At 43.4% G+C, this 12397-nt stretch overlaps 3 protein-coding genes across 3 annotated transcripts; 1 reads left to right on the forward strand and 2 right to left on the reverse strand.

The window, feature by feature from the left end:
* Positions 1-395: 395 nt before the first annotated feature.
* Positions 396-6746, reverse strand: rab25b (RAB25, member RAS oncogene family b). The gene is made up of 5 exons (XM_029128312.3): positions 6449-6746; positions 3042-3237; positions 1867-2060; positions 1662-1742; positions 396-1027 (listed from the first exon to the last, which is right to left on the reverse strand). The coding sequence occupies exons 1-5, from the start codon at positions 6483-6485 to the stop codon at positions 909-911; spliced, it is 627 nt and encodes a 208-aa protein (XP_028984145.1). The 5' UTR covers positions 6486-6746; the 3' UTR covers positions 396-908.
* Positions 6747-7422: 676 nt separating this feature from the next.
* Positions 7423-9548, reverse strand: lamtor2 (late endosomal/lysosomal adaptor, MAPK and MTOR activator 2). Its single transcript, XM_029130466.3, has 4 exons — positions 9339-9548; positions 8588-8750; positions 8406-8495; positions 7423-7940 (listed from the first exon to the last, which is right to left on the reverse strand). Exons 1-4 carry the CDS (start codon positions 9404-9406, stop codon positions 7884-7886), a joined length of 378 nt encoding a protein of 125 aa, XP_028986299.1. The 5' UTR covers positions 9407-9548; the 3' UTR covers positions 7423-7883.
* A 1331-nt stretch (positions 9549-10879) lies between these two features.
* LOC114843575 (1-phosphatidylinositol phosphodiesterase-like) lies at positions 10880-12219 on the forward strand. Its single transcript, XM_029130251.3, has 3 exons — positions 10880-10966; positions 11063-11131; positions 11201-12219. The coding sequence occupies exons 2-3, from the start codon at positions 11082-11084 to the stop codon at positions 12045-12047; spliced, it is 897 nt and encodes a 298-aa protein (XP_028986084.1). The 5' UTR covers positions 10880-10966; positions 11063-11081; the 3' UTR covers positions 12048-12219.
* The last annotated feature ends 178 nt before the right edge of the window (positions 12220-12397 follow it).

The raw sequence follows: 12397 nt of genomic DNA on the forward strand, positions 1-12397 counted from the left end.
AATAGTATGAGGGCCGGTGACAGGAACAAGTCCAACAAGTTCACTAAAAAGCTGCTTCTGTATCGACTCATTAGACTCTGTTTGAGAAAAGGACCAGTAGGAAGGCACAGACCATACTTCCTCTCATCCTCTGCTTATTGCTTTCAATAATGTGTGATTACTGACGGCTTCATGGTGAAAAGTGCTCTCAGGATGTTTTAGTCGAGCCTTTTAGCATTTCCTGCAGTGACATTTCACAGTGAGACTTGACGTTTTTAGGACCGTGTAAGTGTTTATTTATGCATTGATTGAGATTAATTTGACGGACTCTTTAAATTTGCCTTATGTGGTTTAAATGTTTTTTTGTTATGACATTTTGGGGTTTAATAAAGTTACTATATAAATAAAAATATATGTGCAGTAGTAAATCTTTTATTCTTACGCAGGAATTCAGTCACTTTCATTATAGATCATCAGTCACAAGCGAAGCAGTGTGCACACTCTGTACATGCAACATCCACCAATTACTTTAAGAAATAAAAAACAGATGTGCCATTTACATTTTAGGCAAAGTTCTTATGGATTATAAATCATTTTATTTTGACCTTTGTCCAATATCCCTCAGGGAGCGCGTTTTTCATTTTGAGCAGCATGTACTTGTTTCAAAGAGTCATCGGTTGGGCAGGACCGGCCGATCCTGGTCCTCATGGGCCACTGGCCTGCCTGCTTCCCAGCAGCCCCTGCTAAGCCTCTGATTGGCTGAACACACCTGATCCAGTTAGCGGGCGGGCGGGGTAACAGGCGGAACAGTCACCCTTGAGGACCAGGGAGGACCTTTTGGCACTCATGACCCGACGCATGGTCTGCCTCTCACCCAGCTGTGACTCAGGAGTGTGGGTGAAGTGAAGCCATCACGAGGCTGGGAGTGATCAGATGTTTCTGCAGCACGGCTTTTTCTCCTCTCTTGTTTCTTCTCTGGAGCTGTTTAATGACACAGCACTGATCGAGCCCCGGACCACTTCCTTACTGCTGACCTTCCTATGAATCTCTGAAGCAACAAAATGACAAGTTATGCAATGACATCATGAAAGCAAAGGAAGAACATGCAGTGGTTGATTGCTTTGAGACGAAAAATAGCATAATCCCTTTACTACAGCAGCAAAGCAAAGTACCTCATAGATAAGAGTGGATAAAGAAGATGGAACACATCACTAAGCTATAGTGACACATACCAACAGAGCTGCTGTTTCCAGAGAACATTTAAGGTCAAAGCTGATCAGAACCTGGCCCTGACTTCACGTTATTATGGAGCTTTTCCCTGCCTTTCTTTAGACATTGTGAGCCGAGGGGATGGAGGTCTGGCCACAGTATGTGAGGTTAAATTCAGAATGACAAAAAGGAGTCTTATCTGAGCATTTTAAGCAAATGTGTGTATTCAGCCCACATCATTTCTAAGCCTCTGGAGAGGACAGACAGGAAGGGAGAGACATGTAAGGGGGCAGGCTGGAGGGAACATGTACACAGAGCGAACCTGGCAAGGGCTCAAACAGCAGTCAACAATGCAGCCCACATATTTAGTCAACTATGACAGGATATGCTTCTCTGTGGATCTCTGCCGATTTGGGCATTTACATATTTTTGCATAATAGCTACTGACAAAGTGGAAAAAGGAAAGAATTTACCTGCTAGAACATTATTAAATGCTAGCTCCACATTTGTTGACTCCAAGGCAGAGGTCTCCAGAAATAAAAGTCCTTTCTTTTCTGGAAAACACAAACACACTATTAGTTACATGAAATGTGCTTTTAAGGAAGTCCACCTTTGCAGATGAGCTACTGCTGCTAGTCGTGGTTTTCAGCGCAGCGGTAACAATTATTAACTCTGTACCTGCGAAGTCCCGGGCCTCCTCCGCGGGCACAGACCTCTCTGACTCCAGGTCAGTCTTGTTGCCCACCAGCATGACCACAATGTGAGGGTCCGCGTGGTCGTACAGCTCCTTCAGCCAGCGCTCCACGCTCTCATAGGTGAGGTGTTTGGTGATGTCATAGACCAGCAGGGCTCCAACAGCGCCTCTGTAATACCTGGTAAAACAGAACCCAGAACTATTATTGTTACAAAGCCCGACCCTCCTGATCTTGTTAAACTGGGCAGACAAGGGGCAAAATTGGTTTTAATTTGGTTTATTGTCTTGTTTTTTTAGTCGAATTGCAGGTGAAAATCCCAAAAAATGTGCTGAAAGACTCCATGAAGAACGACAAGTTGCTGAATAAGTTCATTATTAATTACTTTCATTAACAGAGTAAAAAGCATCATAACAGCTTTAATCGCTGTCTGGACTCATTGAGCTGTTTGCTTGCTGTCAATTGAAAAAAAATAATTAATGACTGCTTTGAAGTACGAACTAATCAATACTTTCTTCACAATTACATGTCTGCTCCTCTTTTTCAGCAGCATAATTAATTCTACTTTAATAGGTTTTAGCTGCTTATTACGGATAAATGAGAAATTCCATGGGAATAAAAATTTGCATACTGGAACAATTCGGCAAGTAATTACTAAAAAGCTGAGCAGTGAGAAAAGAGCTAATCCAGCGTTGAAGAATATCCTCAGATTTTTCCATGTCGCAAAAATAAACTTGACATGGTTCTATTGTTCTAAAACCAGTTTCCACACTAGTAATCCTTCTAGTTTAATTTAAAAACTGCATCGGGGGCACCCTCAGCGAGAGCAGAGACCCGCTGAGGGCTGCGTGATCAGACGGAACGCTCCGCTCCCACCAATTGGATTCTGGAACCCAAGTGTGCCATTAACAAAGTGGCGGCAGACGGGAGCGGGTTGTTTTAATGCTGAGGGAAGGCGAGGATCGGTGCCTGTCCTTGCATGTGTTCTGGCTGATAACACCACCTGAAGATGCCAACCACGCACACAGGTTGCTCAACCTCTATGGAGCAAGAAATGAGGCCTGACGTGCGCCTGTACGAGCTGCCACTGGACGGCGTCAGGCCGTCTTTAACCTTCAACCGGCCGCTGTCGTTCCCTGGACGGGTCAAACTGTGACTCACGCTGACGTGATGGCTCGGTACCGCTCCAGCCCCGCCGTGTCCCAGATCTGGGCCTTGATGGTGAGGCCACTGAGCTGCACGGTCCGCGTGCTGAACTCCACCCCGATGGTCGTGCGACTGTCGTGGTTGAACTCGTTCTTGGTGAAGCGGGACAGCAGGTTGCTCTTTCCCACCCCCGACTCACCTATTAAAACCACTGAGCAGGACACACACCACAAAGTCATTTTATTGAGTCTTATTGGACTGGCTGTTGCAAAATCAGGCCTTAGAAAAATGAAACAAACGCAACATATTCACAAAGCCTCAACTAATCCGATCCTGTGACATCCACTTCATCCTTAAAGCCTGTGTGAATAAGCTTTGAGTCTGGGCGCGTCTGCCTTTGTTGCTTCATAAATCCACAGTCTTACTTGTCTCAGTCTGAGCCTAATTACACTATTAGAGATGCATCTTCCTATTATAAACAGAACACACCCTCACGGTAAATGGTTTAATTATTTGAACTTAGAGATGCAGAGAGAAGAAGCAGGGAGAACATGCTGAGTGAAGGAGCCTGCGACAGAGGACCCCAAAATAATATGACCCACCGACCCATGTGACCCGTGTCGTCAGCAGAGGATCGTCTGCTTTCCCAGCATTCAGTGGGGGACTCACGCAGGAGTGCAGCCTCTCAGTGTTTAACTTTGTTTTCTTTGATTGTACAGAATGTGAGAGCGTTAATCATTCGTTAGTGAAACCATGCATTACAGGAGACTCAGTCTTGGATCAGTCATACTGTATCTCAGTTATGTTAAGTTTATTATAAAGGATCATATTTTAGCAAAGCAGAAGCACAAATGCCTTGTGATATGTATTTTCTTATTATTTCAGAGAAGCCGACTGGATGATATTGCTGACGCCCCCTCTGAGCATTTCAGTGACTAATGTTTGGGTTTCGGTTGTGAGCCGCTGACTAAGAGAGAAGCAAGGCTTGGCTTGACTGACACAGTGCGACCACAGCAGCAGGACAAGGCGTGGGAGCGATAATCCAGGGTCTTATGACATCTCCTCATTAAAGCGTCAGGGTGGGAGTCAAATGAATAGTTAAACATCTTGTAAATACATGTCTTCATGAAACCCGTTAAATTGTTCGATTAAACTTTAAAAGGTCTGAGATGCTGAGAACCAAGAACCAAGAACTGGAAATGAAACCAAGCCGAGAACCAGGTTCTAAGCACTGACCTGGTCACTGCTCACCTTTCAGAACCACCTCAAGCCTGAACGTTCTGCTGCCACTTCATCTGCATTTGTCACATCTGTACTGCTTTTATTCAGTGGGTGAGGTGAGAACGCTGATCTCCTCCTCTTCTCGTCCACGACTGAGCAACTTCTTATGCAAACAATACTCCTGGTTTCTATGGTGACGCAGGACAAGAGGCCTTCACACTCTTTGGTGGCCTGGTTTGTCAACTCTGAGCAAATAAGGCCAAACTGGAAGTGTCGCAGCGAGGGCAGAATTTTCCCTCTGTTTGTTGTCATGACCATCAAAACTGGAAAAGTGAGTCCAGTCCTAAAAGCAGAACTGCTGCTGTTTACAGGCCTGAAATTAACTGGGACGAACCAGTCTGGAGTCTAATGAGTAAGACCAGGTGTAAGGTACCTTATGGGTGACTATTCACAAGAAGCTGCTAAGGTGAAACAAATCTTATTATTAGTAGGAGTCTGAAGACCAGGCCTGGATTCAAATTTGAAAGACTTTCACAGTAATCTTCAAGAATTTATATGTTCTCCTGTCCATCAGCTGGACAAATTACCCAAAATGGAGACAATTTGGTAAAGTGGCCACTCTCCTCAGAAGTCAGTTCAGCTAAGCTGATTTCAAAGCCACAGAGTTTAGAACAAGCTGCTGAAAGTTAAGGGTTTTCTTTTTACAGCTAAGACTGAAGCAGATGAGGAGCTAATGAGACTGTTTTCATTTTAATGACAGGGTTTATTTTTATCAGGACATCACAAATGAGCAACCACAAAACAATATTAAATAATAAATGATGGAGGAAGCATCAGATTTTTTGGTTGATTCACATTATTCCAAAGGGGAGATTAGTGGCAGGACTTTACCATCATCAACAGGAGAAGAAAAAAATTCATATCTATCTATCTATATATGTGTACATGCATACATGAATAAGTAAACTGGAGTGGTAAACCTGCAGCTTGACTCAGGATGCTGAGGAACAAGCTGACGGCTCATGGCTGGACTCAAGTCAAGCTGAACTTGGTGCAGGTGTAATCTGCCACAATAAAAGCTGTCAAAGGGAGGATTCTGAAAGTTTACTTTCAGGTAAACTAATCTGATTAGTTGTGTCAGCTGACATCTAAAGCACATTGTGTCTGTTTACACTGAATGAAGATAAGATCCCGTTTTATAGCTACCAAATGCAAAGACAGGTGAATCCTCAAGCTCGTTCTTTGAGCCTGTTAGTTTATAAAGCAACCTACAGTTTCAGCGTAGTCACATAATTTATCACTATGAGTTCATTTAATGATAAATAATTTGATTGACATGTTTATAATTCACAGACTGGAGGAGGTGGACAGAACAAAGCATGTTAGCGTTTGAAATCCACTGCACTGGTGAAAGTATTAGTTACAGGAATTCTTTGTTTTGCACCTTCATAGTGAAGAACTTGCAGCTGCAGCCAGAAAGAATCCTGGAGACTTCTTTTACTGCAGGTAATCCAATACGAGGTCAAACCTCACATTTGATCTACATTTCTTGTGAATCCTCCCAGAATGTTTTTTCCCAGCATGTTTATTATGTTGAGTCATCTGAATAGAACATCTACATCTTTCAACCTTACATTAAGGTACGTTTAACTCTGGGCTTCCTCATCCACCTGCTTCCCATTCACTGCATTCCTATCATCTGCTACCAGGTGTAAGAACTGATTGCTCTGTGAGTGCAGAATAAATTGAATAATTCACAGAAGGACGCTGCTTTCCAACATAAAGCCAGAGACCCTTCCACACCCCGCGCTCATGCACTTCTAACGCTTTTACCGCACAGCAATCAGTCCTGGCAGCTGAGTTACACTAGGGCTAAAATCACTTTGTGCCCCAACGTGCTTTAAACCGCATGCAGTGTGATAGAAACGTGCTAAACTGGAGCAGCGATCGCACTGTCAGCACACCTGTCAGTCTATCAGAAGGGAAATACGCCATGTTAATTACCAAGCATGTGAACTCCTACTACTATGTGTAATTACTAGTCATAATACACTGAATTCCATTGTTACTCGACACTTTTTCCCTATCCTAGGGCAGGTTAATAATAAACAAGGAAGTCTCATTTCAAGGACAAAGCTCCATTATAAAATAACACCCTGGGAATGAGGTCAGCGAAGCAGGAGGACACGCTCAGTACTCACCCTTAAAAACAAAGTTGTAGGCCTCATCTGAGCCCATGTTCGGTCCATCCAGTGCTTCTTCCCCCGTCGGCTGCCGTGTCTCCAGGGCTCACAGACTGACTGCAGGCTGTAAGATGACACTGACTCACACCGCAGCCAACTTGCCTTTCAGATCCTCAGGCTTCGGGAGAGAAAGCAGCAAGAAAACGTTTTGATAGCGTTTGCCCTTCACTACCCTTCCCTGTGCACGGAAACACAGAGCTGGCTTGTTTGAACAACACATGCAGCGTGTCTCCAGGTTGCTCTGCTGCAGCAGGCGGGGTCTGTGTCAGGGAGTGGGGCAGCAGCGCTGGAGGTGTGGCTTGGTGGCAGAGCCCGTGCAGAGCAGGTTGGACAGGTGGGGCAGGTGGCAGGTGGAGCTGAGAGGGCTGTCATGCGCCTCCTGGTGGCCAAATTAAGTAATGCATGCAGGAAGTAGTCTGGGGTTTTGCCTGGACTATACAGGAAATGTTCCCTGAAATACAGTCACGTTGGGTTTCTATATATTAAAAACAGGCCAGTGTCGATACATTAACTCCCACAGCAGAACACCACAGTCCATGAAACCATCACTGCCAAACTAAAGGGAGTCTGAGCACACGCTTACTTAGAAACATCAATTCTGTAACTGGTAGTGTCACATTCACTTCTTACACGTTGCAGCTCTGACATTTTGTAAAAGTTTCAGAAATGCATCAGATTAAAAAATAGTTTCACTTAATTAAAGATGACACTCATACTTCAGCTTCACTTAACTATTAATGAGGCATATTTTGTGCTCTTCTGATTTCTCTTTGCCAGAAAGTTTAAGAATTGAAATGAAACTGTACCATAATGAAACGCACATCATGTTATTATGGCAACAATAAATAATAATAGGTTTGGACTACTAACTAGTAATTGTTAATTATGTAGGTAGTTTAATTAGTAAAAGTAAAAATTCCAAACTATAAAAGTTACTCCAAAATGTGTTTATTTGACATCTGTAAATCAACAAGTAGCAAATCATGTTTACTGCATTTTATCAGACACATACTCTTTCATACATCCATATACCTCAAAAAAATATTCAATTTTCTTTTCAACATTGGCTGACATGCCTGATTTACAACTGCTACAGAGTCACTCGGGCAGTTGTACATGCACACGTCGTACTGGAGTCCACATATTATGCGGACTTTCAGGAAAGAATCACAAACGAGAGCGAAGAGAGAAAAACTCAGCCAAGTTGTTTCAATGCTATGATTATAAATACACAGAGTGGCAGTCACCCAGCCCACACAAACTCACTCCACCACTCAGATAAAAATGCACGGCGCACTTTGTGAATAAACAGAATGTTACAGTAGTTCCTAAATGACCTGGGTCGAATGATGCTTCCTTCACCAGGCAGAGAGCAGTGATGCTCCCGTCTCCACTATGACGCAGCTACTTGTGTTAGTGGCTCCTCCAGATACTCCACCAGAGCTTCGGCCTGGAAGAAGGAAAATCATTGCAAAACAGAGTAAACTAATGTGTCATGCTACAGTAAAGCGATGCAGGTGTTTAAAGCCATACAATCATACAAATCACCACAAAGAACAGGGCTGCAGTGGTTAGTTGATGAGTCGTTAAGATAACCAATAGAAAATAAATCACTAACTGTGATCACTTCTCTTTCACCCTTTGTATGTAATAATTCAATCTGAACTGCAGTAAAAAAATCCAAGTACAGAGCTTTAAACTTACTCAGTATTAGAGTGAAACATTATATTTCATTCTACCACACTTGACTGTTGGCTTCAGTTACAACCTCTTTTGCGGACAAAAAAACAGGGCCACCTTTTAAACCCTGAACAACATCAGGGTGTCAGGGTTTCAGAACCACAGCAGTCAGAATGCCACATGATTTAACGCAGGGCGTTGTTTGTACAAAAGACATCAGGGTTAAAATTCTCACCTTTGCTTTGAGCATCCCAAAGCCCACGGTCTCTTTGGCGTACATACACAGCAGCAGGTTGGCTACACGGGTGATGGCCACTCTGCCCTCCTGAGAAAAGAAATGAGAGAGATTCAGCCAGTGTTACAGCCGATGTCCACCTGGGTGGGTTCAATGTCCACCTGGGTGGGTTCACTGCTTACCATGCAGTCCATGAGTATGAACGTGAGTTTGTCCTCGTTGAAGGCGAGGTGGCCATTCTTGTCATAGGCTGCCCAGATGTTGCTGGCGATGGCAGCTGTAACTCGAGCATCAGTGTCTCCATATCCAGAATAAGCCAGAAGGGACCCTTCATTGTTCAACAAGCTGGTCAAAATGAAGAGTTGGTTATTTTAATCATTCATTATTTTGTCTAATAGTCATAAAAATGTATGAACTTCATGCAAATGTGGAAAATGTTTATGTCTTATGTTGCTTGGTCCTAAAATGTTAAGTGTTTCTGTTCTGTGGTACACTTAATACTAATCCTAGTTAATGCCTCTCATATACATATTCAGTATTGTCAATCTGTTAAATTCATCCAGTTTGTGAATGCGGCATTTTAGGCGTCATCATTTTAGTTTTATTTGATCAGTCAATTCGTCGCTTTAGGTACAGGACAAAGTAAGAACTGTCACTTAACACGATTTAACCTGGTCACAAAAAACTTTCTGATTAACTGAGACCTGTATATCGACCATTTTCATAATCACCAATTATAAAAACAACGGTACGTAAAGCAACTCTAAGCAATACTCTGACAGAAACACTGACAACAGTAATTCACGAGCTTCCAACATTTTGTAAAAAAAAAACACTCTCTGTAAGGACCCTTTGCTAAACTAGCTAAACACATCATTAACCCGTGACAGCGCTAGCATGCTGCTAGCTAGCTAGCTAGCTAACCGTACTCACAGCGTGCTCTGGACTCCGTTTGTGTTCGCTTGGCTGAGAACCTGCGTTAACGCCTTTGGCCGCAACATAGCTTTCAATTCTAGCCTGCGATCACGTCAAGCGCTTTGCGTGAACAAACAGTTATATTCAAACTGTCACAAAACCTCCCATCAACAACCGAGTCAGCTGATTGCTAATATTATTTATCGGTTCCGGCTGCAATGCATCATGGTGAACGTAGTCAACATTACTCCATCTCGTCTCGTTCTAAAGGTGCATTAGTGCTCCCTTCTGGATTGGCGCGTGTTATTGCTACTATATTTTATCTATTTTATTATTTGCAAATTCGAAGACAGTAGTCCAAATAATTTATTTGACTGTTAAATCACAGACATTCTTGCAATAAACAGAAAATTGCATCAGTCAAATGTAGGCTTATGGTTGGTATGATTTTGATGGCATGGCCTGGATCAGCTGATAAGGGTCCTGCTACTTCTCTGTCAGCAACGTTTATTCCTGAGCTTTGTAGAAAACATATAGCTAATAAAAGCTGGAGGAGTTGTACGGATGGCGAAAGCTTTGCTTCACGGCCATCAAACACGTTCATTTAGGCACCAACAGCAGAGGCAGCTGATAGACGTTATGGCGATGGTTAGCACTGGTTATGTAAAAAGGTCAAAGTACTGGTGGACTTTATCAACACAGATTAGATTTGTATAACGCCACACCTGGTAGACTTAGGTTCACCTATCAGCCATCTACTCAACCATCGTCCCTGCGATAAATCGTTATCGCTTTTTGGCAAAGTGAACAAACACTAACTTGGTTCCAGGTTAAACATATTCACGTAACATTGGGAATCAACCTGATTTTACTTATTTAGCTACAGAAATGCTATTTTCCTAAGTTCAAACGTCAGGACAGGATTTTTCAACAGGAAGTCAACAAAGAAATTATTATATTCTATATTGGAATTCTGTATTTTCTCCTGAGCAGTGGTAAATATAAAGTAAATGCAAAATAACATCAAACTGCTCCAGCAACTAAAATATCTAAAAATTGTATTTAAATACTTCACGGATACTTTAAGATTAACACTGACAGAATCGTCTCGTGATCCGAACCATACAAAGGATTTCTGCTTGGGATTTTCAGGCTGAATTCAGAGATGTACAGAAACATCTCATACATTTCTTTGCATTAAATCTGTTCTTCATGATGCCACATGTTCTTGAATGAATTGTCTGTGATCTGATACAAATGTCATGTATTTGTATAGGATCTAAGAGTTCAGAGGAGTTTCATGTTTTCATTCTAACCCCAGTTTTAATGAGGAAACGCTCCTACGCTGGCTCTGCTGTAACTTGTTTGATCAGGTGTGGCTGCTTGCACTTTGAGTCATTCCTGTTTCAGTTCAGCTCTAATCTTGACCCATATTTTACGTTTCCATTCAAGCGAGTCACCCTATCCATCACAGTCAGATCAAACACATGTTCTATTGTTCCACACAAAAAACAATTCAGTTCAAATGTTTTACCCTGAGTGGCTCACACCCCATTTTCCAGATAAGACAAAAATATAAATTGTGGATAGTTTGCTGCCTAAATTCTGAGCACTGGAGCGGTTTAAGTGATCGTCTGGGCCCTGAGGTGAAGTAGAAAATGCGTTGTTTTAGATTTGTAGTTGATTCAACCGACAGACTTTGGAAGCTGCCTAACTTTTCTTTTCTAATCTCCTTGTTATAGTCCTCAACTACCTGCAACAATGAAAGTTGTCAAGTGTCCGCTGTTCTTTTCCGTGCTGTTTTCCGCTGCGTAAGTACATGCTGAACATTTTGAGCTGTATTTTCCGCTCCATCCTTACATCTTTGTCTACAACACCAGGTTTTTGTGCCACGGCAAAGACGTGTACTTCAGCGACAACACAAACCTCGTCCTCCCAGATTCCTACAGCGTGGGATGGATGGCGGCCGTCCAGGACTTCCGCACGCTCTCGCTGCTGAGCATCCCTGGGACCCATCAGAGCATGGCCCTCTACGGGGGCCCAGAGGCCGAATGCCAGGCCCTGTCCCTCATGGATCAGCTGCGAGCTGGCATCCGCTTCCTGGACCTCAGGGTGTTCGAGATGGAGAACACGCTCTACGTCATGCACGGGGTCATGTACCAGCACAGCACTCTCAGAGAGGTCCTAGACATAGTCAAACACTTCCTGTCAAAGTTCAAGACCGAGGCTGTGCTCATTAGGGTGAAACCACATTTTTTTGAGAAGAATAAAGTCAGTGAAATGGTGCAGAGCCTGATTGGCAACGACCCAAACGTGTGGGTGACGTCTGGGATGCCGACAATGGGACAGGTCAGGGGCAAGATTGTCTTTCTGCAGAAAAACACCTTCACGCTAGGGATCCCCCTAATAGACACAGCTGAGAAAAACAGCGACGAGGTCACTGATGTGAAGGACAAGGACAAGAAGATAGTGCAGCAGATGAACCGGGCCAGCGCTGCCTGCGGGGGCGACAACGCCCTGCTGACCTACACCAGCGGCACCGGCTTCGGCACTTTCTGGGGGATGTTTCTGACCCCAAAGAGGGTGGCGGAGCAGGTGAACCCGTGGGTCAACCAGTACCTCAGACAGTTCTACCCCAACCACCCCAGACCGTGCTTTGGCATCGTCGCCATGGACTTCCCCGGCTTTGACCTCATCCAAACTATTATCAACCTAAATTGGTGGTAGAGGTTTGAGAAGATGAGGGCTGGGATCTAAAGAGTATGAAACGCTTTAACCAGTTGTTGAGATGAGCCGTCACTGACGCTCCCATGTAGAGACTCCCCTGTGTTATGCATCCGACCTGCATTTGGATTAAAATGAAATAAAGATGTTCTCGTTTGAATTATGACATAACAAAGCCTGTTTTGTTGACTCCTTGTTCATCTAAGTCTTTTTAGAACGATGTGACGTCACAGTCACGTAAACGCAAGCGAAGGACGACAGACACTTGCAGAAAGTTACAGCCCAAACATTTAAACGCAAAGGAAATGCATTACGTTATCAGCAATGATAAAATTCATTCAACGTGTAGAACC

The sequence above is a fragment of the Betta splendens genome, chromosome 16 (genome assembly GCF_900634795.4).
Source record: "Betta splendens chromosome 16, fBetSpl5.4, whole genome shotgun sequence".
Lineage (NCBI taxonomy): Eukaryota > Metazoa > Chordata > Actinopteri > Anabantiformes > Osphronemidae > Betta > Betta splendens.

What these genes read in the sequence shown, in the direction of transcription:
- rab25b (XM_029128312.3), bottom strand. Translation starts at nt 6,485, where the DNA reads ATGGGCTCAGATGAGGCCTACAACTTTGTTTTTAAGG. An exon ending in TACCGAGCCATCACGTCAGC is followed by an intron (nt 2,061 to 3,041) that starts GTGAGTCACAGT and finishes CTGTTTTACCAG; the next exon opens with GTATTACAGAGGCGCTGTTG. An exon ending in GGAGGCCCGGGACTTCGCAG is followed by an intron (nt 1,743 to 1,866) that starts GTACAGAGTTAA and finishes TGTGTTTTCCAG; the next exon opens with AAAAGAAAGGACTTTTATTT.
- lamtor2 (XM_029130466.3), bottom strand. Translation starts at nt 9,406, where the DNA reads ATGTTGCGGCCAAAGGCGTTAACGCAGGTTCTCAGCCAAGCGAACACA. An exon ending in AACGGAGTCCAGAGCACGCT is followed by an intron (nt 8,751 to 9,338) that starts GTGAGTACGGTT and finishes CATTTTGACCAG; the next exon opens with CTTGTTGAACAATGAAGGGT. An exon ending in TCATACTCATGGACTGCATG is followed by an intron (nt 8,496 to 8,587) that starts GTAAGCAGTGAA and finishes TTCTTTTCTCAG; the next exon opens with GAGGGCAGAGTGGCCATCAC.
- LOC114843575 (XM_029130251.3), top strand. Translation starts at nt 11,082, where the DNA reads ATGAAAGTTGTCAAGTGTCCGCTGTTCTTTTCCGTGCTGTTTTCCGCT. An exon ending in TCCGTGCTGTTTTCCGCTGC is followed by an intron (nt 11,132 to 11,200) that starts GTAAGTACATGC and finishes CTACAACACCAG; the next exon opens with GTTTTTGTGCCACGGCAAAG.